The sequence below is a fragment of the Balaenoptera physalus genome (genome assembly GCF_965194825.1).
Source record: "Balaenoptera physalus genome assembly, chromosome: 12".
Classification (NCBI taxonomy): Eukaryota; Metazoa; Chordata; class Mammalia; order Artiodactyla; family Balaenopteridae; genus Balaenoptera; species Balaenoptera physalus.
The window spans coordinates 87,315,041-87,341,262 of NC_138897.1; the positions used below are offsets into that span (position 1 = coordinate 87,315,041).

The following is a 26,222-nucleotide window of genomic DNA, read 5'->3' on the forward strand; positions in this document are numbered from 1 at the left end:
TCTAGTATGAAGCAGAATAAAATAAATAATAAGTTTCTTAGAAGTCTGAGGGTTTTCACATCTTTGCTTTGATGAGTTTTGAATCCTGGCACTAATTTCCATGTGGGGAGGTACTTGTTCATTCTTCTTAGCTTAAGGTTGACCTGTCTTGAATGGCTCTAAGTCAGCAATTCTCAAAGTGTGGTTCATCAACTCCTGAGGTCCCAAAGACCCTTCCAGAGGGTCAGTAAAGTAAGCACTATAATTTCGATGACAGTAATTCTAACTATATTAATAACAGTAAAACTAATTTTGTAATCTCATATCTTATTTCATAATTTCATATTAGTAAACATAGTACTAATTGTCTAATACTATTTTTGTTTTTCACTGTGTTGACAGTGGCACTGGTGGTGCAAAAAGAATAGTGTAGATAACATGACTGGTACCTTAGCACGATCATGGCAGTGGTACCAAAGTGTACTGGTAGATGTGTTATTCTTCACTACTATGTACTCACAAGAAGAAAAAAAGCTAGTTTCATTTGAGAATGTGCCTGACAAAGCAGTACTCTTATTAAATCCTGATCCTTGAGTACGTATCTTTTTAATACTCCATGTGATGAAACAGGAAGTATCCATAAAGCACTTCTGCGGCATACCTAAGTACGTTGCTGTATTGAGAGAAAACCCTTGTACCACCATTTGAGTTAGGAGTTGAACTAGCCACGTTTTTCATGGAACACCATTTTTGCTTGAATGAATGACAGACAGACTATGGTATTCAGGTTTGGGTATTTGGCAGATATTTTCTCAAAAGTGTATGTAGCAAGACTGTCACTTTGGGGCTTCCCTGGTGGCGCAGTGGTTAAGAATCCGCCTGCCAACGCAGGGGACACTGGTTCAAGCTCTGGTCTGGGAAGATCCCACATGCCGCGAAACAACTAAGCCCGCGTGCCACAACTACTGAGCCTCTGCTCTAGAGCCTGCGAGCTACAACTGCTGAAGCCCGTGCGCCTAGAGCCCGTGCTCTGCAACAAGAGTAGTCACTGCAGTGAGAAGCCTGCAAACCACAACCAGGAGTAGCCCCCGCTCTCTGCAACTAGAGAAAGCCCACGTGCAGCAACAAAGACCCAACGCAGCCAAAAATAAATAAATAAATGAATAAATAAATTAATTAATTAATTTTTAAAACAAGACCAAACTCATTTAAAAAAAAAAAAAAAAGACTGTCACTTCAAGGAAAACAATAGACACTGTGGTTACCAATGATAAAGTTGGAGCTTTGCAGTGGAAATAAGAATTTTGGAAAACTCAAATCCACCTCAGTGAGCTTGATAGCTCACCAACATGTGAAGACTTTTCTGATGAGATCAGTGGTGACATTAATGAAAGGAATTTTAAAATATATAGTATAAAGACATGTAACAATATTTGGAAGATCTGCATAACTTAGGGAACTAGTATTTCCCAAATGACTGATACATACTGTGAAAGACTCAATCACAAAAAAACAATAAAAAAAAATCAATCACACATGGGTAAAAGAGCCCTTCAAGTGGAAGAAAGATCAGTGGATTTCCTTGATATGGTTTTTGATTCCACACTGCGACTAACCTTTCAGAAGCTATCACTTGTTGAGTTTTGGTGTGCTATCAAAGAAAAATACCCTCAACAATCAGAAAAGGCTATTAAAGTATTCCTCCTCTTCCCAACCAAATCTCTGTGAGACCAGATTTTCTTCATATATTTCAACCAAAATGAAACATCACTACATTGAATGGAGAGGCAGATATAAAAATCCATTTTCTGCAATTAAGCCAACATTAAAGAGATTTGCAAAAATAAAAAATAATGTCACTCCTTTTGCTCATTTTTTTTTGATTTGGGAATATATAGTTATTTTTCATTAAATACATTATGTTAACATGTAATAGGTTTATTGTAAGTACTTTAAATAAATAATTTTTTTCAGTTTTAATACAGTATATATCTAAACCACTATAAACTAAAGGTTTTTGAGATCTTTGATTTTTAAGAGTGAGAGATTCTGGGACCAAAAAGGGTAAGAATCACTATTATTAATAGTTCTCCAAACTTGGGCTGGTCTTCTTTGACTATTCACAGGAAGATAGTACTTAGGGCCACACCTATAGTAGAAAATGATCACTTCCTAGTCAGGTTAGGCAGGGGAACATTGCGAGGAAAGATCTTCAGAAATTAGAGTTAGCATTGTAATAGTTCATTCTCACAATAACAGGCAAGTCTAATGGAGTAGGACCACTGAGTTTAAGGAAGGCAAGACAAAGACCTTTGGGGAAAGATAGGCTGCAAGTCTGCGTCAAGGAAAAATAAATAGCTGAAACAAACTTTTTTTTTTTTAGAGCCTCCAGGGTGGGGCAGGCAGTGTAAACATGGCAGACCTGTGTCTTTTACCACAAGAAGATCACATAAATCATGATCTTCCAGTGGGATTTTTAAAAATATTTATTTATTTATTTTTGGCTGTGTTGGGTCTTTGTTGCTGCGCGTGGGCTTCCTCTAGTTGCGGTGAGCGGGAACTACTCTTCGTTGCTTGGGCTTCTCATTGAGGTGGCTTCTCTTGTTGCGGAGCACGGGCTCTAGGCATGCAGGCTTCAGTAGTTGTGGCACATGGGCTCAGTAGCTGTGGCTCACGGACTCTAGAGCGCCGGCCCAGTAGTTGTGGCGCATGGGCTTAGTTGCTCCACAGCATGTGGGATCTTCCCGGACCAGGGCTTGAATCTGTGTCCCCTGCATTGGCAGGCGGATTCTTAACCACTGCGCCACGAGGGATGTCCCTGTGAGCAGTTTTTTTCCTTTACTTGTCAACATAAACCCTCTCTTTCGGGGCTGCTGATCTCCAAGGCAGCTGGTCCCTTATATCCCTGAGTCGTCAGCATTAAGATGCTGGGTTTCTGAAGTCATCTCTTCTCCTATGGCTCTCTAGGGCTCCATCTCCTGACTGCTTAGCTCTCGCGGGGGCTCAGACCCAAAATCCGTGGCTGGAGGAATGTCCTCAGTCCCCTTGGAGACCACCTAAGACTGAGACCCATCGAACACAGAGAAACGCCCCAGCCCAGAAGTGGGAGTGAGGCCAGGGGCCAGGCGGTGCCTGAGGTGAGAACGAGGCTGGGGGCGGGGCCTTGTCCAAGGTGCGCGCGAGGCCACACCCCGAGGTGAGCGTGCTGGGGGCGGGGCCACACCCCGAGGTGGACCCGAGGCCTGGGGCTTGGCTGCGCCGGGGAGCCGCCCGGAGCTTTAGGGATGAGCCTACCGTCTCCACAGGTGGCGCGCGCAGCGCAGGGCTTAAGGCCGCCGGCGGCACCTCGGCGTCGCTGAGGAGACCCACGAACCGCTGAATCGCTCGCGGGCAGAGCGAACAGGTAAGTGCTCCCGCGCGTCAGGCGCCGGCAAGTGGCGGGGAGTGGGGGCGCGGCAGGAAGCTTGGGGCGGGGTGCCGCCGGCCCGGTGAACTGAAGGAGCAGAGGCTGGCAGGAAGGAGCTGGCCGGGCCGTGCGGCGCGCGATGTGGAGCCGCCGTTGCCGCCGCCGCCGCTGCTGCTGCTGCTGGGGCTGCCGCCGAGCCGAGAGACATGAAGCGCGGCTGCAGAGAGCGGCCGGCGGCAGCAGCAGCAGCAGCAGCAGCAGCGAGCGTCACAGCAACAGCGGAGCGCAGCACCCCTCGTGAGCGCCGCCCGGCCGGCGGCGGCAGCCCCAGCAGCAGCAACAGGGCGGCTGAAAACCCGGCGGTTCCTCCTTGCAACGTCCCTCCCGCTTCGTGTTCCCTCAGTCTTCCCTTCCTCAGCCTTTCCTTTGCCACCCATTCCTCCTCCCCAGCGCGCGCTGAGCAGCTGAGCCCGCGGGCGGGGGAGGGGACACACGCGGCCGGCGCGCGGGAGGGGCGGGGCGAGGCGGCGGGGCCCCTCCCCACCGTGGCCTGGCGCGCGCCGGCCTCGTCCGCCTTCTGCCTGGACCTGGCCGGCCGCGCTTCAGCACCCGCAGAGCCGAACAGCGCCTGCTGCACCTAGCTGCCCGCCGTGGTCGCGGTCGGGAGTCCTGCTGCCGCCGCCCTCATCTCCTTCCCCGGAGCCCCGGCGAGCTGGAACAGGGGTTAGAGGAGCTGGCGGTGCTGGCGGCCGGGGAACGGCCGTCTGACCCCGGGGAGCATTCTCAGGACGGGCCCGGGCCTCTAGCCGAGGTGGCCGGACTGCAGCCGCCGCCGCCGCGCGCCCAGGATCCCGAGCAGCTGTCGGTGATCCGGCAGAAGGATCTGGTGTCGGCGGCCCTAGCGGGCAAGGCACTGCTCGAGAGGAACCAGGACATGAGCCGGCAGTACGAGCAGATGCACGAGGAGCTGACAGATAAGCTGGAGGTGAGGACGTCCCTCCGGGGACGGGTGGAGGGCGGGGAAGGGACAGGCACCCGCCTGCCAGCCGATGGTAGCTAACCTACCTCACCCCACCTCATCCCTTCGTTGCTCATCCTACCTCGCAGAAAACCGCCTGGAAGGGGGGTGGAATGGGGGTTATGGATTATGAGACGAGGTCATTCATGGAACCCACCTAACTTTTCCACCCGGCTCAGCAAATGGGTCCATGCAGGGCTCCAACCGCCGTGGGCCGTTCTATATAGGTACTATACACAGCATCTAAAGTAGAGCTTACAGTATGGCTAATTTATACAGCACTGAGGGGATGCCTGCACACAGAGTAATTACAAAGCCGGGAATATGCTCCAGGCTTAAAACATGCTCCAGGTTTTCAGAGAAGTAGTTAATTGCTAATCAGGGTGTTAGCCTGAAGCTTTCCAGCTTTGGCGTTAAGGCCCCTTGTTTTAACTTTGCAGCAGCTAGGAAGGAAGCAAGTGCCCCCAAAGGAGCTTTAGATAGCCTTCAAATAGTCAAGGATTAGGAGGTATGGTTCCATTACAGAAATCAGGCCACCCTGGGCTCATCGTGTGACCATTGGTTATGGATTTAATTTGGACCACATTTTTTATATGTATTTAAACAGTACTTTTCTATTTCTGTTCTGGGTCTCACACATGCAATTGGATGGCCAAATGCAACCTATGAGAACCGTATAACTTTAACTGTTGTCCTTTTCTGCCTGTACATTTACTATCGTTACTCAGTTTGGTTGCAACCAGTTCTTCTTATTCTTAGTTACAAGAGAATAATACAGTCCTGAATAAGGTCTGAAATTGACCCTAGTCTGGTCCCATATCACTGCTACGTGTCGAACGGTCAGAATGTAGATTCAGAAACTTTTCTATAATAAGAAATGTGTCTGTAGTCCAATGACATATCAAATCAGGGAGAAAAAAGGAAACCGATGAGTGCCCTGTATTTCACTTGAGTGCCTAGTTGTAACTAAGTTTGCCAGTTGATGAACTCCTGAGATACCTCTCTGAAAAGTGGTTTGTGAAACCAATAGGTAGACTGCCAAAAAAACAACTCAATGAACTGAATTGTTGAATTTTCACTTGAGGTAGAGGCCTAGAAATAAAAGGGTGTCTTATTAAAAAAAAAAAAGATTCAATTACAGTCTCTATATAGAAGTACTACTGCCATAGCTGTATGCTTGTGATTTCAAATTCCTTCAGTGAGGGACTTGATTAAAGAGACAGCTAACTTGAACATCATATCAGTCAGTTTGATTGGTGATAGATTTCAGGGTAATCCCGAGTGTGCAGTTACACACATCCTGGGTTCCATGTGGAACCTTTATACATGTCCTCAACAAAGGAAAATGATCTTCAAATTCTATAACAAGAAAGGTTCTGTTGTAAAAGAATAAGTTACATTTGACATTTTGCTGTTGACTTGATAGACAATAATAAAATAGTTTAAAACTCTTATTCAACTATTTTAGAGCTTCCCTGGTGGCGCAGTGGTTAAGAGTCTGCCTACCAATGCAGGGGACAGGGGTTCAAACCCTGGTCCGGGAAGATCCCACATGCCGCGGAGCAACTAAACCCGTGAGCCACAACTACTGAAGCCTGCGTGCCTAGAGCCTGTGCTCCGCAGCAAGGAGAAGCCACCGCAATGAGAAGCCCACGCACCGCAACAAAGGGTAGCCCCCTCTCGCCACAACTAGAGAAAGCCCGCATGCAGCAACAAAGACCCAATGCATCCAAAAATAAATAAATAAATAAATTTATTTTTTAGAAAAACTATTTTAAAAAATCTTCACTCCTCTCAGGTCAGCATATGAGCTCTAGTTATTTTTAATTTCTGGAGGTTGGTTGCACAACACTGAATGTACTGAACCAATAGTACACTTAAAAATGGTTAAAATGGTAAATTTTAGGTTATGTATACTTTACCACAGTTTAAAAAGTAATGTTTTAAAAAAGTAAAATATTGATCATTAATCAATATTAATGACTGATGAGACGGTTCAGTTATACTCTTTCCGCTAGGTATGTCTGAAAGGTATGAAAATTTTTTAGTTTTTTTAAAAAGTAAGCTTAAAAATATCTTATAAAGATATTGTCATTAGTTCCTTGTTAATTCTTTTAGTATTAATGAGAGTGACAAATCTGAATAACAGGGGACTATTTCATTTGATTCCTGCAAGTGAATTTTCCCTTGCAAATTATGCCTGCAAGTATGTTTTTTAAGCAGCCTTGATTTTAGAATGTCTGCTTGGACAAATTCTTTCTAAAATTTAATACAGCCACTCTGCTAGATTTTCAGTTAAATTCAACATTTAGGAGTAGAGAACCAGCCCTTACTTTAGAAAGCATTTGTAATTTTCTACAAACTATGAGACAGTGGAGTCAAACACATTTTCTCATAGGTTAGTTTGAAAGATAAATACATGAGTGGACTTTGAGAGAATGTTGGTTTGACTGTTAACATAATGAGACTGGTTTTAGTCCCATCTGCTTCGTTATGACTTCAAAATTGGCGCCTTTCTAAGTCCAGGACCAACAAGTCATTTTCAAGATCTTCTCTACCTATTCATTAGCTAATATTGAATACCTCTCCAGTTCTGTACGCCAAACCTAAGCTTCTGTTTTGTCATTTAAAACATAAGGTACTTGATCTTATACTGCTCTCTCATTAAAGGCATACTCTTTTTTTTCTTTTTTTTAATTAATTAATTTATTTAATTTATTTTTGGCTGTGTTGGGTCTTCGTTTCTGTGCGAGGGCTTTCTCTGGTTGCGGCAAGCGGGGGCCACTCTTCATTGCAGTGTGCGGGCCTCTCACTATCGCGGCCTCTCTTGTGGCGGAGCACAAGCTCCAGACGCGCAGGCTCAGTAGTTGTGGCTCACGGGCCTAGTTGCTCTGCGGCATGTGGGATCTTCCCAAACCAGGGCTCGAACCCGTGTCCCCTGCATTGGCAGGCAGATTCTCAACCACTGTGCCACCAGGGAAGCCCCATAAAGGCATCCTCTTTAAAGTCTTTATTGGTTTAAAGATTAACATAGAAGTTTTTTAGTTATGTGTCTCTTAGGGTTAAAATGAAGATTCAATTAATTTGAGGGGCCGTAAGGTTTTGTTCATTTTTTCCACCCTTAAATTGACTATACTGTATTTTATTCATTCCCTGAATCAAATTTTCACAAGCTTAAAGATCTAAAGGCATTTTAAAAAATTTATTTCTTCTGCATACACAATTAGCCCTTTTGCTTTTAAAACATATCCAGCCAGGTCCTTAGTTTTTTTCCCCCAGAATATGAACTAAAACAGTAACTTGCATTTATACACTTTTTTCTTCAGAGATTATATATTTAGTTTTTAAAAATATGTTTTTAATATCCAGGATCCCCCTTTTTCCCTTTCCAGCTGATAGTGAATTATCTCTTACTGCAAAGGTAGTCTTTTCCCTTAATTACATTTTCTTCTCCCTTCCCTAGGCCAATTCTCATGATTCTAGCACTTTTTTTTAAAGAGGCAAAACAAGTGAGGTGAAAATGATTACATAATGAGGTAGTAGATTTAGGTAAGCAAACGCAGGGGTCCTTATTTGCATTTGGTGCTTGGTCCACTTAAAAAGTAGTATTTTTTCTTTGTATTTTTCAAGAACCATGTACTAGACTTATGAGAATAGTATTGCTTTTTTGGTTCTTTGTAGAAATCTGTTTCTGTAACAACCAATTTTAGGTAGGCTAATGATACTAACTTTTGTTTTTTTTCAGAGTTTGAAATAAACTTGTTTTTTAGAATGGTTTTAGATTTACAGAAAAATTGGAAAAATGGTACAGAGTTTCCGTATGCCCTGCCCCCAGTTTCTCTATTATTAACATCTTACATTAGCATGGTATACTTGCCATAATTAGTGAACCGATACTGATATGTTATTATTAACTAATGTCCTTAGTTTATTCAGATTTCTTAACCTTTGCCTAATGTATTTTTCTGTTCCAGGATACCATCTTACATTTAGTTTCTGGATCTTCTTAGTCTCTTATTCGCTGTAACAGTTTCTTAGATTTTCAGTGTTTTTGATGACCTTGACAGTTTTGGTATTTTTTTCTTTTTTTATTGAGGTATAACTGACATACATTATTTTATTAGTTTCAGGTGTAGATATTAACTTTAAAATACCATATAACCCTGAGAAACAAAGAATAGCATGGGCAGAGCCTGACCTCCACACTTGTTGATTTTCTGCCTAGAGTTTACTGGTTAATTTAGCACTTAATTGAAAATATAACTCTAGGAGGAAACTTTCTTTTCTCAAAATAGACAAAAGGCTAAATTCTGTATGTTCATTAAGTTTTGATTTTTTTTTTTCAAAGTAGGGGGAAACCTGAATTGGGAAGTTTGTCACGTGTCCAAAGAAATGTAAGGACAGAATAGACTGATCAGTACCACCTGTCCTCAACCCTACCCCCCACCCCCCCACACCCCAACCCCCCGCCCCAAGTGGATTAGACTGTTTTAGTTACTTTGTTGGGCTATTCACCAACAGCTGTTGGCTGAATATTTTTAAGTCTCTCTGTTCTCTTAGAAGAGAAGCCTGATTTATCTGGCCTGTGACACTGATGACTGAGTTCTTGCTGTAGCCTTCTGCTCGATCTTTTCCATTTTGGAAAAACTCAATAAAAGCAAGTGTCACAGTTTTAGGATTGCGGTTAGCATTTGCTTCTGCATTTCATCTTTCTGAGGTTTGTACAGTGACTAAAACATTCTCATTTTTGGAAGTTCAGAAAAATGAGGGAAGCATAGATCAGAAAATTCTCATGCTGAGGAGTACAAGTCCCTCTCTTGTCATTCCTTTTCCCATGTGTTCCAAACTGAGGCCGTATACAGTATAACTATAATGTGACTTTTTCAACAAATAGAGTGGCTATATCCAAATCAGTTATTCCCTTGAAGTGGTCAACTTTGGAGGGCATACATTAATTTCAGTGAAAACTGCCTTTGCTAATGTGCTCAGAATTTTAACTTTGGATCACTGTTTTTCTTTTAGCACATTATTCTGACTGCTCTGTCACAGTAAATTTTCATCTTTGGCGGGTAAATTAAACGTTAAGAAATATTCACAAGTCACTCAGATCAAATTAGGGGAATAAAATGGCAGGATGAAATAGAATAATCTCGTTTTAGACACGTCTCAGAGGTGAAGTAATGGGACTGTTTATCTTGTATAACTATATACTGCCCCCTAAGGCTTTCCAAAAGAGGCATTCCAAAAAACATTTGAAAGGTGAGAACTTGGGTAGAATAAGAGCATGGTTTCCCAGGGTGAAAAGACGTCTGAGTACTCTGAAGGAGAAGATTAAAATGCTCGTCTTAGGTTGTTGAAACAATCTCAGTACTTGATATCAACCTTCAGTGCATCCAAATTTCCTGTAGAACCTAGATAGGTAGGTAGGTAGATAGATAGATAGAGAGGTAGGTAGATAGATGCATCCCTAGGCCTCATACCATTCTTAACTGTATCAATCTTTGGAACTGGTGTTCAGGTAGATATATTTTTAAAAATTATACCAGAGATTTTCTGACAGCACCAAAAATTGAGGACCATTGCTTTACATTTCATATATATTTCATATACTCCCTGAGGTACAGAGTTGACTTTTTTGTACATACTATCCTTTGTAAGTAGGGGAACATACTTGCCTCTGTAAAGAGGCATTTGTATTCTCTCACAGAAGCAAAAAGATGTTCTCATTTCCTTCAATCCAAAAGAGTTCTTTTCTACTGAGCTGCTGCTTCAAACCATCTGTACTTTTCCTACACACCATTTGTCACACTGTACAACTTACTACTTTTATCAGTCCCACTAGAATGGAAACTCCATAAAGGCAAGGACCATGTCTGTTTTGCTATCACTATGACCCAGCACAGTGGCTAACATAACAGGCACTCAAGAAGAAAGGATCAGAAATAAATATGCAAGGCTAATAGGCCATGATTTAACAAAAGTAGGCCTGAACCTGAACTTGCCTTAATGATTTTGAAATACAGTGCTACATATAGCAACAAATATTTATTAAGTTGTGCTTTAGAGCACTAAACAGTCAAGTGACTGAGACACAAATCCCAGTTCTCCCATTTGGTAGTATAGACCTTGAGATTGTTACTAAAACTCTTCTGTTGCTTCATTTGTATTGAATAAGAAAAGGTGGTTAATCTGAAGGATCTCTGTAATTCTTTCTATCTCTGAAAATTCTGTGATTCTGAGTGCCTGGTATTATGCCAAGCATAATAGCTGACAGCAAAAGAAGCTTTCTTAAGGACTCATTGTAAGTTGTTTAAATGTATATTTCACCAACTAATAGATGACTTACTAAATTTCAAGTGAGTTCCTAAGTCTAGAACCCCTATGCCCAAGGACAAGAATAAACATAATAACATTAAGTGTTTTCTGTAGGAATGGCATTCTCTGTGAAACCAGCCTTCCCTTCTCTGGAAGAAGGGAATATTTTTGCAGCTGTGAAGTGTGCAACTTTTCCTACATGACAGTGTTTTGTTGTGCTGACTGACTAGGAAAAAGAAAAGTTAGGAGAGTGTGAAAAGAGAAAAAAATGAAAGGCTCTGGAATTTTTAACGGTTTTTAAATCCTCTTCACTTATCACCCAGCAATTGGAACAAGAGAAACGTGAACTAAGACGATTTGAGAACCAAGAAGGGGAGTGGGAAGGACGCGAGGCCGAGCTGGAGAATGCTGTGAAAGAGCTTCAGAATGAGTTGGAGAGGCAGCAAGTTCATCTACGGGAAGTAGATGGAGAAAAAACACAGGCTGTCCAGGAATTATCAGAACAGAACCAAAGGTTATTGGCTCAATTCAGCAGGGTGAGTTACAAGTTAAGAGTTTATGGAATAAAATAATAAAAGTTGAAACAGCTTTTGTGTAATGTCAACCATTTATATGGTAAGAGTAGTTCTGATTTTTGTTGCCTTGGGTATTGATATCAACAAATGAAGTATTTTTCACCTGTAAGAATTTCAGCTGTGGTGAAATAGGCGTGAGGAGAAAAGACCGTGCCTGTCATTAGCCAGCTGTGAGACTTTGGCAATCACTTAACTTGGGAGTTTTCTCATTTTTAAAATGTGTTTGCTTAATGATTTGATGTTCCTTATAGCGCTAAAAGTCTATGATTCTTTTACCTAGAGAAAATCTGTTTCTGGTAAAGCTATGTTAATGCATTTAGTTCAAACGTTAAACAGTGCCATCTTTAAACTGAAAAGCTTGGGGAAAATTTCTAGAGCAAATGATTTTCATTGACTTTACATTTGTGAATGTACATTTCATATTATTTAAATATGAAAGGAGGTGTGTATCTGTGTTTAAAATTTGTTCTCTTTATTTACACATTAAGTAAAAGTTCCTTTTTGTACCTTTATAAGGTGGTGTCATGGAAGTAATAATTAATTAACCAAAGTCAAGACTGTAAAATCATTGCAAAGAAAGTGTTTGAGGGGTGGATAGGTGGAAATCTAATTTAAGTACAGAACAAACCTTTTAACAAATGCAGGAATGTTGTTAATAATGCCCTGGTCTCTAAACCCACCTACTTTTGAAAATTAAGAGCTGGATTTATTATTGTACCTCAGTCTTTCTCATGTGTTGAAAATGAGTTCAGTTACCAGAGGAAAAAAAGAACTTCTGCTCTGATCTCATCCCTAAGCACTAACATTCTCATGAGAGCACTGCCCTTGTCTGCATGGTTAGGTCTCTGGGGAAGGCTTAGCTAGAGCAGCATATGAGGTTACTTCACTAGTTTGTGTCATAGTTGCTTCCCATGGGCACCCTGAGACTGGTCAAAACCTTCATGCCTCACAAGGAAGTGCAAAGTAAATGCTACCACTAGAGAAAAGGAGAGGAAGAAGGAGAGGTACAGAGGAGAGGATGAACAAGGAGTCCTGGGGGAGATGGGGAAGGGGAGGGGGGACCTAATAATTTGGAAAATAGCTAGTTGCAGGAACTATCAGAATGTATGTGAAGGTGAGAATTCAGGTGGTAGGTGGAGCTAAAGATCTTGCCTGCAGGTTTCTCAGCTAGGGAATCAAATCACCATTTGATAGGCTGGAAAGGAGGAGCTGGACAGTTCTTCAAGAAGTCATTACAGGGCCAACTCAGTAGCCTTTCTGACTCAGTTCTAAAACCTCTTTCATGGACTTCCCTGGCGGTCCAGTGGTTAAGACTCCGCACTTCCACTGCAGGGGGCATGGGTTCGCTCCCTGGTCGGGGAACTAAGGTCCTGGATGCTGTGTGGTTTGGCCAAAAAAATAAAGAATAAGACCTTTTTCAGCAACTGGGAAGGGACTCTCTATTCTTGTAAGATTTTATAGGTTTTTGAGTCTTCATTCATCATTCATGAAAGATTAACCAGATAGGCCTGGCCAGATTGATTTATTTGTTCAAAAACATTTATTTAATACTTACTCTGAACAAGTGTTCCTTAATGGAGACATGAAAGGAATACAACAAAGCAGAACAATTTAAGAGGAAATTATTCCTGGGAGCTAAGTTCATGTTACAAAATAATGTGAGCAGAAGCCAACTCAACTCTGCTTTCTGATCTGGTGAAACATAGGGGGCCGAGAGAGATAAAGGGAGAAAGCAAATATTAGCGTGACATAGAGAGAGCACTCTGATCTCTTTACCACTCTGTGATGGAAGTAGTGGTATTTATCCTTTATTTGACAGATGAGGAAACAGCATCAGAGGGGTTTTTTAATAGTTTTTTAAAAATATTTTTATTGCAGTATAGTTGACTTACAATGTTGTATTAGTTTCAGGTTTACAGAAAAGTGAATCAGATATATATAGATATAGATATAGATATATAGATATATATATATGTATCCGCACACACACACACGCACATCCATTCTTTTCCAAATTTTTCTCCCATATAGGTTATTACAGAAAATTGAGTAGAGTTCCCTGTGCTATATAGTAGGTCCTTATTTGTTATCTGTTTTATATATAGTAATGTGTATATGTTACTTCCAGCCCAATCTCCTAATTTATCACTTCCCCCCACATTTCCCCTTTGGTAATCCTAAATTTGATTTCGAGATCTGTGAGTCTGATTCTGTTTTGTAAGTAAGTTCATTTGTATCATTTTTCTAATCAGATTCCACATATAAGTGATATTTGTCTTTCTCTGTCTGACTTACTTCACTTAGTATCATAATCTCTAGGTCCATCCATGTAAACATCAGAAGTTTAGTGACATTGCCCAAGGCTTTGCACTGGTTACAGGTTAACCACTGGTTTCAAGAGTGGTTTTTGTATATTTTCAAGGACAGGTAGTCAGAAACAAAAACCTCACATGTATTTCCATCTCACTGGCTTGTTTTTTAGTTGATATTTGCTGGCAGTTATTGTTTTGGATGCCCTTTAATTTCAGAGTCACTGAGTAAAATGAGTCCAAAGGTTTGGGGTCTGCTTTTAGCAGTTTGTTATATCAGTGGTGTGCTGCAAAGATTGAGAAGGATTTGTTGAGAGGCTCACTTCAGCTAGAAGAGAAAAGGGGCTTTTGGGCTTCCCTGGTGGCGCAGTGGTTGAGAATCTGCCTACTAATGCAGGGGACACGGGTTCGAGCCCTGGTCTGGGAAGATCCCACATGCCGCGGAGCAACTAGGCCCATGAGCCACAACTACTGAGCCTGCGCGTCTGGAGCCCGTGCTCCGCAACAAGAGAGGCTGCGATAGTGAGAGGCCCGCGCACTGCGATGAAGAGTGGCCCCCACTTGCCGCAACTAGAGAAAGCCCTCGCACAGAAACGAAGACCCAACACAGCCATAAATAAATAAATAAATTAAAAAATAATAATAATAACGAATGTTCAAGTACAATTGGTGTCTTTTAAAAAAAAAGGGGGGGGGGCTTTTGCATATAGGAGCTCTCTTCTGTGAAGACAGCATTTCCAGCTTTTTCCAGTTGGGTACTCTTGCTAATTAGTAGGTTAAACACATTAGGGTGGTAATTGCTTGTGCCTTCAGCATATGGGTGTTTTTATTGGTAGATTCATGTCTTGATTATTTGAGCCTGTTCTTAATTATTTACCCATAGAGAGCCATGCCTGATTCAGGAGTCTTCAGGTTGGTTCTGTTAGTTACAACTGTATCATGTTCTGATTATCTTTTGCAAAAGAGGAGAGCCTGAGGTTCCAGCATATTAGGTCTAAATTTGTTGGGGGCGGGGCGGTTTGCAAGGCCCAATATTCAGATGAATCACTGTGGGAGTAGATCTTCTTAATGCTGCTAGATTTGACTTAATACAATGGCAGTGGGCTTTTTTTTTTTTTCTTAATTGACGTCTGGATTCCCTTGGTCCCTGTAGGCAGCTTAACATGTTGCATTGGAGTGATGAAAACAGAGTTAAATGAGCTGCCCCTGCGTGGTGTGAGGTGAGGCCTCTAAGTTTTGTACCTGCCAGGTGGATTGCAGGTGGTAATAAGGTTGGAGTTTACTGGTACAGAAAAAAAAATTAGCTGCAAATTCTATACTCTTTTGTTACCTAAGCTGGCTGACCCATAGTTCTGGCCCCTGAATATTGTTGCCTTGAAAAATAAAGTATCTGTATTCAGTGAGTAAAGGTAGTCAGCAGAAAAGCCTGTAATGTTTTGTCTCTGATAGCGTCTTCTTCATTGCTCTTCATTGGCGTCCAGGACAGTGATCCAATGCTATCATACAATTTTTAGAACTGAAAAAGAACTTCTAGTCTAGCTGGACTAGACTAGAAAATGTTGGTAAAATGTTTGCTTTTCACAGATTCTGCAAATTTGATTGTGTTTTAAAAACATTTGTCACGCTTTGAAGAACGATTACCGAAAAACATATCATGTGCTCTCTTGAAATGAACGCCACATTAAACAGGTGAAAGACCATTGGTGCCTCAGGTTGTGCTGCCAGCTTACACTGCTTTCTCCTTACCTAAATAGTATGATGCTGTTGTAACATGAGCTGCGTAAAAACTGGTAGCATTTGTAACTACTTCACTGGGTGAATTAAAAAATTTGTGTTCAATACTTTAAAATCAAAGCTAAATCCACAAATACATCAATACTGAGTAAAGCTACTGCTATCATCATTGTCCTCCAATTTCAAATTGTTTTTAGAAGGCCTAATTATTTTTAATGAGTTTATCAATCTTAATACAGTTAAACTTATAAGGTATTCAATATTAATAAAAGATAACCTGTATCTGTTTATTGAGGCTTCTTATAAGGTTATAAATGGAAAAGTATATGGGGTGGGAAAAACCCCACCTGACATAACTTGGAAAGCCATGGTTTAGATCAGTGGTTCTCAGACTATGGTCTGAGAAGCCGTAGGTCTCCAAGCAGTGCCTCAGAATAGTTACAAGGTAGTACAATTCAGTTATTTTCAGCAGATTCATAGAATTGTGCCACCATCACTGTGAACCAGTTTTAGAACATTTCCCTACCCCCATCCCCCCACCCCGCCCCCGCCAACTGTTCCCTGATGACCTTTGCAGTCAGTTTTTACTCCCACCCCTACCCACACCCTCAGCCTCAGGGCAACACTGATCTGCTTTTGATCTGTATTGATTTACCTTTCCTGGATATTTTGTATAAATAGAATCAGACAACAGGTAGTTTTTTGTGTCTGGCTTCTTTAGCATAATGTTTGTGAGGTTCACTTACATCATAACACATATGAATAGTTCCTTTTTATTGCTGAATAGTATTCCCTTGTGTGCATATAGTGTATTGTGTTTATCCGTTCACCGGTTGATGGACATTAGGATTATTTCCAGTTTTTGACTATTATGAATAGTGCTGCTATGCACATGAACTTGATTCATGTACAAGTCTTTGTGTGGACATTTGTTTCATTTCTCTTGAGTGGAATTGCTATCTGGTATGTCTCTGTGTAACTTTTTAAGAAACTGCCAAACTGCTTTTCACAGAACATTGTATCATTTTACATTTCCTCGAGCAATGTCTGAGAGTTCCAATTTCAACAAAATGAGGACCCTTTTTTAATATTAAAAAAATACTATATACTCTCACATGATAATAGATGTCATTTTAGTATCTGCAGGTTAATAAAAAGAATAAAAATGACAGAGAATTAGTAATACTCCTGGAAGGATTTATATTCTGTAATCACAACAGCATTTAATGACTTGATGTATTTAGTCTACACGCAGTGCTTTCTGTGCACTTTTATAGCAATTCAGTGCCCCCCAAGGATCATGGTTGGGAGCTACTGGTCCAAATGACTTGTTTAGAAATAAATGTAAGCTATCTTTTTATCCATCTTCTGTAAAATAGAGACCTACCTCATAAAGTTGTTTAGAAACTAAAGCATTTGGCCCATACTAGGTGCTCAATTAGTGACAGCTATTACTACTAGGGATTAGTGTGACTTAATAGAGTATAGGCTTTGGAGCCATACAGGTGAAAATTGTAACTTTCCTGAGCCAGGCTAAATTAATAACAGTCTCTTCTTTACTCAAACTGCCTTGGAACAGAGACTGTATGGATTCTTGGAAACACCTCTTTCTATACTTATTCCTTGCTGACTTCAAAATGCTGTTTGTATCTATCCATTTCATTTGGTTTCATCTTTTTGGGTTTGGAAGCTTCTCCTCCCCACCCTCAAATTATCAAAGCTGCTTAGCAAAAGTTGTTCCTGTATTCTAAAGCTGTAGTTCTCATCCCTGATTGCACATAAGAATCACCTGGGTAGCTTTTGCACTGAATACTGATTCCTGGGTCCCATCCCCAGAGATTCTCATTTAATTGTTCTGGGATGTGACCTGCACATCAGGATATTTCTTTAATAAAGCAGGTGATTATAATATGTGGCCAAGGATGAGAATTACTATTCTAATATGAAACCAGGATTTGTGACAGCTGTTCTTGCCAACTTGAGTATCAGCAACCAGCATTACAAATATCTTAATTCCTTCATCAGTAAAGGCGTTAAGCAAAATAGAGTCTCTGGGATAGCCTGTCAGAATGACACCAAGCCACTGGAGGAACCTCTCAGGTAAGGCTTTCTTCCACCTAAGTGGCACAGTCAGTGTCTGAAAGGAGGTTCTGTGGAATGAAAGCGAAAACTTTAAGCCATGTTGAAGTCAGGGCATGTTTCATCCATCATCACCCCTTGTAGGAGGCAATGTGGCATAGTGAGATGGATTCAGGTTTTGGCACTAGATGAATCTGGGTTTATTTTGGTTCTGTTGATTACTAGCTGTGTTGCTTGAGATTCAGAGTTTGCAACTGCGCATTTTTCTCATATGGAAAAAAATAGGGATTATTAAAAACACAACCAGAATCATACTATACACCTTACAGGGTTGTTAGCATTGTGGACTATATAGTTCTTAGCATACTTCCTGGCTTAGTAAATAGCAGTTGTATATACTACTCCTACTCATGCTAAAGACTGTCATTGACTCGTTTGTATCTCCAGTGCCAGTCACAGTGCCCTAATGCTCAGAAGGCTGTAAAATTTGATGATATAGAAAACAGAAAATTTGATTTCTTTTTTTAAATCAGTTACTCATAGGAAAATAATTAACAGAGCTGTGGCATTATAAAATTAGTGCTCAGCAAGTAAGTGTTGCTACACATTATTTTAATGGCAATATCCCTTCATTTTTGTTTAATGAGATTCATGGTCAAAGTCATGCAGTGTCATACACCCCAGGGACAAAAATAGTAGCACCTCAGTATTTAGCAAGACATGCTTTAGTAGCTATAGCAAGTGTGATAAAAACAAAAGAATGGGCACGAGGGACAGCTGTAAAGAATAGTCAGGCAAGAAGTCAACATCAGAAAAATCAAGAGTCAAAAATGTTAGGATAGATAGACAAGCCAGAATCAGAACATATAGGACAAGTGCAGTTCATCATGTATTTTTTTTCCTAGCTTTGTCTGCAGAGGGCCTAGAAGCAATGACATACTAATAGTAATAAGTACCCCTAATGCACAGATTTTACTTCCTAAATATCACTCCCAACTAAAAGGAACCAGGACTCCTAGGAGAAATGACTAATTCTAAGTCTAGAGTAGGAACTTAACAGGCTGAGCCTGAGACATCATCTTGTGCTAGAAGCAAGAGATTCAAATAAAACCACTAAAACCCCTGGGTTGCCAAAGCAATCTTGAGAAAAAAGAACAAAGCTGGAGGTATCACCCTCCAAGACTTCAGACTATACTACAAAGCTACAGTAATCAAAACAGCATGGTACTGGCACAAAAACAGATGCATAGATCAATGGTACAGAACAGAGAGCCTAGGAATAAACCCAGGCACCAATGGTCAATTAATCTACAACAAAGGAGGCAAGAATATACAATGGGAGAAAGTTTCTTCAATAAGTGGTGCTGGGGACTTCCCTGGTGGCACAGTGGTTAAGATTCCACCTGCCAACGCAGGGGACACGGGTTCAATCCCTGGTCCGGGAAGATCCCACATGCCGCGGAGCAACTAAGCCTGTGTGCCACAACTACTGAGCCTGTGCTCTAGAGCCTGCAAGCCACAACTACTGAGCCCTCATGCCACAACTACTGAAGCCCAAGTGCCTAGAGCCTGTGCTCTGCAACAAGAGAAGCCACCGCAATGAGAAGCACGCCCACCTCAACGAAGAGTAGCCCCAGCTTGCCGCAACTAGAGAAAGCCCACGTGCAGCAACAAAGACCCAATACAGCCAAAAATAAATAAATAAAATAAACAAATTTAAAAATAAATAAGTGGGGGCTTCCCTGGTGGCGCAGTGGTTGAGAATCTGCCTGCCGATGCAGGGGACACGGGTTCGAGCCCTGGTCTGGGAAGATCCCACATGCCGCGGAGCAACTAAGCCCGTGAGCCACAACTACTGAGCCTGCGCGTCTGGAGCTTGTGCTCCGCGACAAGAGAGGCCGTGACAGTAAGAGGCCCGTGCACCGCGATGAAGAGTGGCCCCCGCTTGCCGCAACTGGAGAAAGCCCTCGCACAGAAACGAAGACCCAACACAGCCAAAAAAATAAATAAATAAATAAAAATTTAAAAAAATAAATAAATAAATAAATAAATAAATAAATAAGTGGTGTTGGGAAAACTGGACAGCTATGTGTAAAACAGAGAGATTAGAACATTTTCTCACACCATATACAAAAACAAACCCCAAATAGATAAAGACCTAAATGTAAGACCTAGAGCCATAAAATTCCTAGAAGAGAACATAGGCAAAACATTCTTTGACATAAATTGTGACAGTATATTTTAGGATCTGTCTCATAAGGCAAAAGAAACAAAAGCAAAAATAAACAAAGGGACCTAATTAAACTTAAAAGCTTCTGCACAGCAAAAGAAACCACTGACAAAATGAAAAGACAATCTCCTGAACAGGAGAAAATATTTGCAAACGATACTGGGAACTTCTGCTTCCAGCCAAGCTAGAGTAACAGAGGCCAGATTACCTTCCTACTTAAAAAAACAGAGAGACTTGAAAACAATAGTTTTCAAGACACTGGGCATCAAGCAATGAAGGACAGTGATCCCTGAGGGATGGCAAACAAAAGAGGTGAGCCCTGCAATTGACCCATTTTGCCTTGAGTTTCCAGGCTCTGGCATCAGGAGTAGGAAGTGAAGCAGAGCCCAGTAGACTCCCTGAGTTGACATGGAGCTATGAGTCTAGGGAGAACAGTGCAACTGCAGTTCATGGGACAAAGTATCAGAAAGAAGAGATACATGGAGAGAACCGCAGAGATCTACAGACGTTCTCCCTTGAATAATCAGCAGAGACTGACCAGCACAAGCATGTGAGCAAACTAGTCAAGACTGGGAATTTGAAGAAATTAGAAGCAATGATGTCCAGTGCTCACACAGTGATAGGAACAGGCACTGTTACTACCAGTCAGACAGGAAAATTTCATGCTTCATTAGGCACTGGGTGGATTACTCAGGAAGGTCTTGCTTTCATAGTAGAAAATAATTAGCTTTAGATGGAGCACTGCTCTGGACCTGCCTGATAAATCTTAAAAGCAAGATTCAGGGCTTCCCTGGTGGCGCAGTGGTTGAGAATCTGCCTGCTAATGCAGGGGACACGGGTTCGAGCCCCGGTCTGGGAAGATCCCACATGCCGCGGAGCAACTAGGCCTGTGAGCCACAACTACTGAGCCTGCGCGTCTGGAGCCTGCGCTCCGCAACAAGAGAGACCACGATAGTGAGAGGCCCGTGCACCGCGATGAAGAGTGGCCCCCGCTTGCCGCAACTAGAGAAAGCCCTAGCACAGAAACGAAGACCCATCATAGCAATCAATCAATCAATAAAATAAAAAAATCTTTAAAAAAAAAAAAAGCAAGATTCAAAAGGATCAAACCATGTCCAAGTAACTTAACTGTTTCCCAGAACAAAGCTCAAAAAGAGTTACAGGGGGGAAAAAACAGTTTTAGGATTTCAAATATATCCAACACCTTATAAGGTAAAATTTACAATGTCTGGCATCCAATCAAAGATTATCAGGATACAGAGAGACAAGAAAACATGATCCACAAGCAGAAAAATCAATCCATTGAAACTGACCCAAAGTTGACACACACTAGAATTAGCAGAGAAGGACATTAAGGGAGTGATTATTACTTGTATTCTGTATGTTCAGAAGTTACATAGAGACTTGGAATATATAAAATAGATCCAAATAGAGCTTCTGGAAATGAAAACTACAATGTCTGAGATGAAAAATACACTGGCAGGATTAATTGCTGATTAGACATTGCAGGGGAAAAGATTAGGGAATTTGAAAACAGTAGTAGAAATTACCCACATTGAAACACGAAAAGAGCATCAGTTAGCTGTAGGACAACTTCAAGTGGCCTAATACATGTGTAATTGGATTACCAAAAGAGAGGGGAGTATGGAAAAAAATATTTGAAGAAGTAATGGCTGAAAATTATCCAAACTTGCTGGAAAGTATAAACCCACAGATCTGAGAAACTTAAGTCTTTCTTCTTCTTCTTCTTTTTTTTCTTTATACAGCAGGTTCTTATTAGTCATCAGTTTTATACACATCAGTGTATACATGTCAATCCCAATCGCCCAATTCATCACACCACCACCTCCAGCCCCCCGTGGCTTTCCCCCCTTGGTGTCCATACGTTTGTTCTCTACATCTGTGTCTCAATTTCTGCCCTGCAAACCGGTTCATCTGTACCATTTTTCTAGGTTCCACATATATGCTTTAATACACGATATTTGTTTTGCTGTTTCTGACTTACTTCACTCTGTATGACAGTCTCTAGGTCCATCCACGTCTCTACAAATGACCCAGTTTAATTCCCTTTTATGGCTGAGTAATATTCCATTGTATATATGTACCACATCTTCTTGATCCATTCATCTGTCGATGGGTATTTAGGTTGCTTCCATGACCTGGCTATTGTAAATAGTGCTGCAGTGAACATTGGGGTGCATGTGTCTTTTTTTTTTTTTTTCTCACACACACACTGTATTTTATTTTTACAAGAGATAAATAGACTGACACCAAGCATTGTACATGGATGACCACAACAAAAGCAACAATGATTGCAATTACCAAACATGAAACACACTCATACTATGTCATAATATTGACATTCAGTCCAGTAATCCTCCACTGTTAACAGCTCCTTTACTTTGCAGTGAAAATTGATTTGTATATTCTTTGCCTCTGAGTCCTTGTGGGATTTTTTTTTTTTTTTTAATTCAGACAGAAAGTCACAAAAATTATACTCATCCTCATCAGTTCACTCAGTCCCATGTAATTAATTGTTTTTTTTCATCTTGATCTTTTGTTAGCACTTTTATGAGTTCATCAGTTTTTCATCAGAGTTCTGAAAATGCTTATTCATTCAGTTCAGCAGTACAGTCAGTTACCAGAAACCTGTACTTGTCAGAGTCTTCCATGAATTTCTTGAAGATGAAACCCTTTTATAGGAACATATTTGCAAAATCATCAGAGTACACCCAGAACTGTCTGTAAATGACAAAAGACTTAAAAATGACCACGGTAAAAGATTTGATGAAAGTTCATAATAATGCAGTTGACAAGAAAATTAGTTATTTCTGAGATATACATTTTAAAGTAATAACTAGGATTATTACTTATAACATTATACCAGAACATATAAGATTTTTAGAAATTTCATGTAATGTCTGAAACATTTATATTAACATATTTCCATACATATTTCCATACAAATACAAATATAAGATTTTTAGAAATTTCATGTAATGTCTGAAACATTTATATTAACATATTTCCATACATATTTCCATACAAATACAAATATAAGATTTTTAGAAATTTCATGTAATGTCTGAAACATTTATATTAACATATTTCCATGCAAATAACCCAATGAAAGTTTAGTATTAGTTGTTTTGTTTGTTTTTTTATACTGCAGGTTCTTATTAGGCATCAATTTTATACACATCAGTGTATACATATCAATCCCAATCACCCAATTCAGCACACCACCATCCCCACCTCACCGCAGTTTTCCCCCCTTGGTGTCCATATGTCCATTCTCTACATCTGTGTCTCAACTTCTGCCCTGCAAACTGGCTCATCTGTACCATTTTTCTAGGTTCCACATACATGCATTAATATATGATATTTGTTTTTCTCTTTCTGACTTACTTCACTCTGTATGACAGTCTCTAGATCCATCCACGTCTCAACAAATGACTCAATTTCGTTCCTTTTTATGGCTGAGTAATATTCCATTGTATATATGTACCACATCTTCTTTATCCATTCCTCTGTTGATGGGCATTTAGGTTGCTTCCATGACCTGGCTATTGTAAATAGTGCTGCAATGAACATTCGGGTGCATGTGTCTTTTTGAATTGTGGTTTTCTCAGGGTATATGCCCAGTAGTGGGATTGCTTGATCATATGGTAATTCTATTTTTAGTTTTCTAAGGAACCTCCATACTGTTCTGCATAGTGGCTGTATCAGTTTACATTGCCACCAACAGTGCAAGAGTGTTCCCTTTTCTCCACACCCTCTCCAGCATTTGTTGTTTGTAGATTTTCTGATGAAGCCCATTCTAACTGGTGTGAGGTGATACCTCATTGTAGTTTTGATTTGCATTTCTCTAATAATTAGCCATGTTGAGCAGCTTTTCATGTGCTTCTTGGCCATCTGTATGTCTTCTTTGGAGAAATGTCTATTTAGGTCTTCTGCCCATTTTTGGATTGGGTTTTTTTTTTTTTTTAATATCGAGCTGCATGAGCTGTTTATATATTTTGGAGATGAGTCCTTTGTCCATTGATTCACTTGCAAATATTTTCTCCCATTCTGAGGGTTGTCTTTTCGTCCTGTTTATGGTTTCCTTTGCTGTGCAAAAGCTTTTAAGTTTCATTAGGTCCCACTTGTTTATTTTTGTTTTTATTTCCATTACTCTAGGAGGTGGATCAAAAAAGATCTTGCTGTGATTTATGTCAAAGAGAGTTCTTCCTATGTTCTCCTCTAAGAGTTTTATACTGTCCAGTCTTACATTTAGGTCTTGAATCCATTTTGAGTTTATTTTTGTGTATGGTGTTAGGGAGTGTTCTAATTTCATTCTTTTACATGTAGCTGTCCAGTTTTCCCAGCACCACTTATTGAAGACACTGTCTTTTCTCCATTGTATATCCTTGACTCCTTTGTCATAGATTAGTTGACCATAGGTGCGTGGGTTTATCTCTGGGCTTTCTGTCTTGTTCCATTGATCTATGTTTCTGTTTTTGTGCCAGTACCATATTGTCTTGATTACTGTAGCTTTGTAATATAGTCTGAAGGCAGGGAGTCTGATTCCTCCAGCTCCTTTTTTTTCCCTCAAGACTGCTTTGCTATTCGTGGTCTTTTGTGTCTCCATACAAATATTAATAATTTTTTGTTCTAGTTCTGTAAAAAATGCCATTGGTAATTTGATAGGGATTGCATTGAATCTGTAGATTGCTTTGGGTAGTGTAGTCATTTTCACAATATTGATTCTTCCAATCCAAGAACATGGTATATCTCTCCATCTTTTGGTAGCATCTTTAATTTCTTTCATCAGTGTCTTATAGTTTTCTGCATACAGGTCTTTTGTCTCCCTAGGTAGGTTTATTCCTATGTATTTTATTCTTTTTGTTGCAATGGTAAATGGGAGTGTTTCCTTAATTTCTCTTTCAGATTTTTCATCGTTAGTGTGTAGGAATGCAAGAGATTTCTGTACATTAATTTTGTATCCTGCAGCTTTACCAAATTCATTGATTAGCTCTAGTAGTTTTCTGGTGGCATCTTTAGGATTCTCTATGTATAGTATCATGTCATCTGCAAACAGTGACAGTTTTACTTCTTCTTTTCCAATTTGTATTCCTTTTATTTCTTTTTCTTCTCTGATTGCTGAGGCTAGGACTTCCAAAACTATGTTGAATAATAGTGGTGAGAGTGGACATCCTTGTCTTGTTCCTGATCTTGGAGGAAATGCTTTCAGTTTTTCACCATTGAGAATGATGTTTGCTCTGGGTTTGTCATATATGGCCTTTATTATGTTGAGGTAGGTTCCCTCTATGCCCACTTTCTGGAGAGTTTTTATCATAAATGGGTGTTGAATTTTGTCAAAAGCTTTTTCTGCATCTATTGAGATGATCATATGGTTTTTATTCTTCAATTTGTTAATATGGTGTATCACATTGATTGATTTGCGTATACTGAAGAATCCTTGCATCCCTGGGATAAATCCCACTTGATCATGGTGTATGATCCTTTTAATGTGTTGTTGGATTCTGTTTGCTAGTATTTTGTTGAGGATTTTTGCATCTATATTCATCAGTGATATTGGTCTGTAATTTTCTTTTTTTGTAGCATCTTTATCTGGTTTTGGTATTGGGGTGATGGTGGCCTCATAGAATGAGTTTGGGAGTGTTCCTTCCTCTGCAATTTTTTGGAAGAGTTTGAGAAGGATGGGTGTTAGCTCTTCTCTAAATGTTTGATAGAATTCATCTGTGATGCCATCTGGTCCTGGACTTTTGTTTGTTGGAAGATTTTTTTTTAAAATAAATTTATTTATTTAATTTATTTATTTATGGCTGCACTGGGTCTTCATTGTGGTGCATGGGCTTTGTGCGTGGGCTTCTCTTGTTGCAGAACACAGGCTCTAAGCACGCAGGCTTCAGTAGTTGTGGCACACAGGCTCAGTAGTTGTGGCTTGCGGGCTCTAGAGCGCAGGTTCAGTAGTCATGGTGCACGGGCTTAGTTGCTCCGCGGCATGTGGAATCTTCCTGGACCAGGGCTTGAACCCGTGTCCCCTGCATTGGCAGGTGGATTCTTAACCACTGTGCCACCAGGGAAGCCCCTGTTGGAAGATTTTTAATCACAGTTTCAATTTCATTACTTGTGATTGGTCTGTTCATATTTTCTATTTCTTCCTGGTTCAGTCTTGGAAGGTTATACCTTTCTAAGAATTTGTCCATTTCTTCCAGAATTCGTCCATTTCTTTCTTTTATTGGCATAGAGTTGCTTGTAGTAGTCTCTTAGGATGCTTTGTATTTCTGCGGTGTCTGTTGTAACTTCTCCTTTTTCACTTCTAATTTTATTGATTTGAGTCCTCTCCCTCTTTTTCTTGATGAGTCTGGCTAATGGTTTATCAATTTTGTTTATCTTCTCAAATAACCAGCTTTTAGTTTTATTGATCTTTGCTATTTTCTTTGTTTCTATTTCATTTATTTCAGCTCTGATCTTTATGATTTCTTTCCTTCTGCTAACTTTGGGTTTTGTTTCTTCTTCTTTCTCTAGTGCCTTTAGGTGTAAGGTTAGATTATTTATTTGAGATTTTTCT

The 26,222-nt window shown here is 40.4% G+C and overlaps 1 protein-coding gene across 1 annotated transcript; it reads left to right on the forward strand.

Moving 5' to 3' along the window:
• Positions 1-3,524: 3,524 nt before the first annotated feature.
• On the forward strand, positions 3,525-21,860 carry LOC309639627 (BICD family-like cargo adapter 1; the record flags this gene model as incomplete). Its single annotated transcript, XM_082417033.1, has 4 exons — positions 3,525-3,657; positions 3,850-4,370; positions 11,042-11,254; positions 20,475-21,860. The coding sequence occupies 4 exons, from the start codon at positions 3,525-3,527 to the stop codon at positions 20,550-20,552; spliced, it is 945 nt and encodes a 314-aa protein (XP_082273159.1). The 3' UTR covers positions 20,553-21,860.
• Between the last annotated feature and the right edge of the window lie 4,362 nt (positions 21,861-26,222).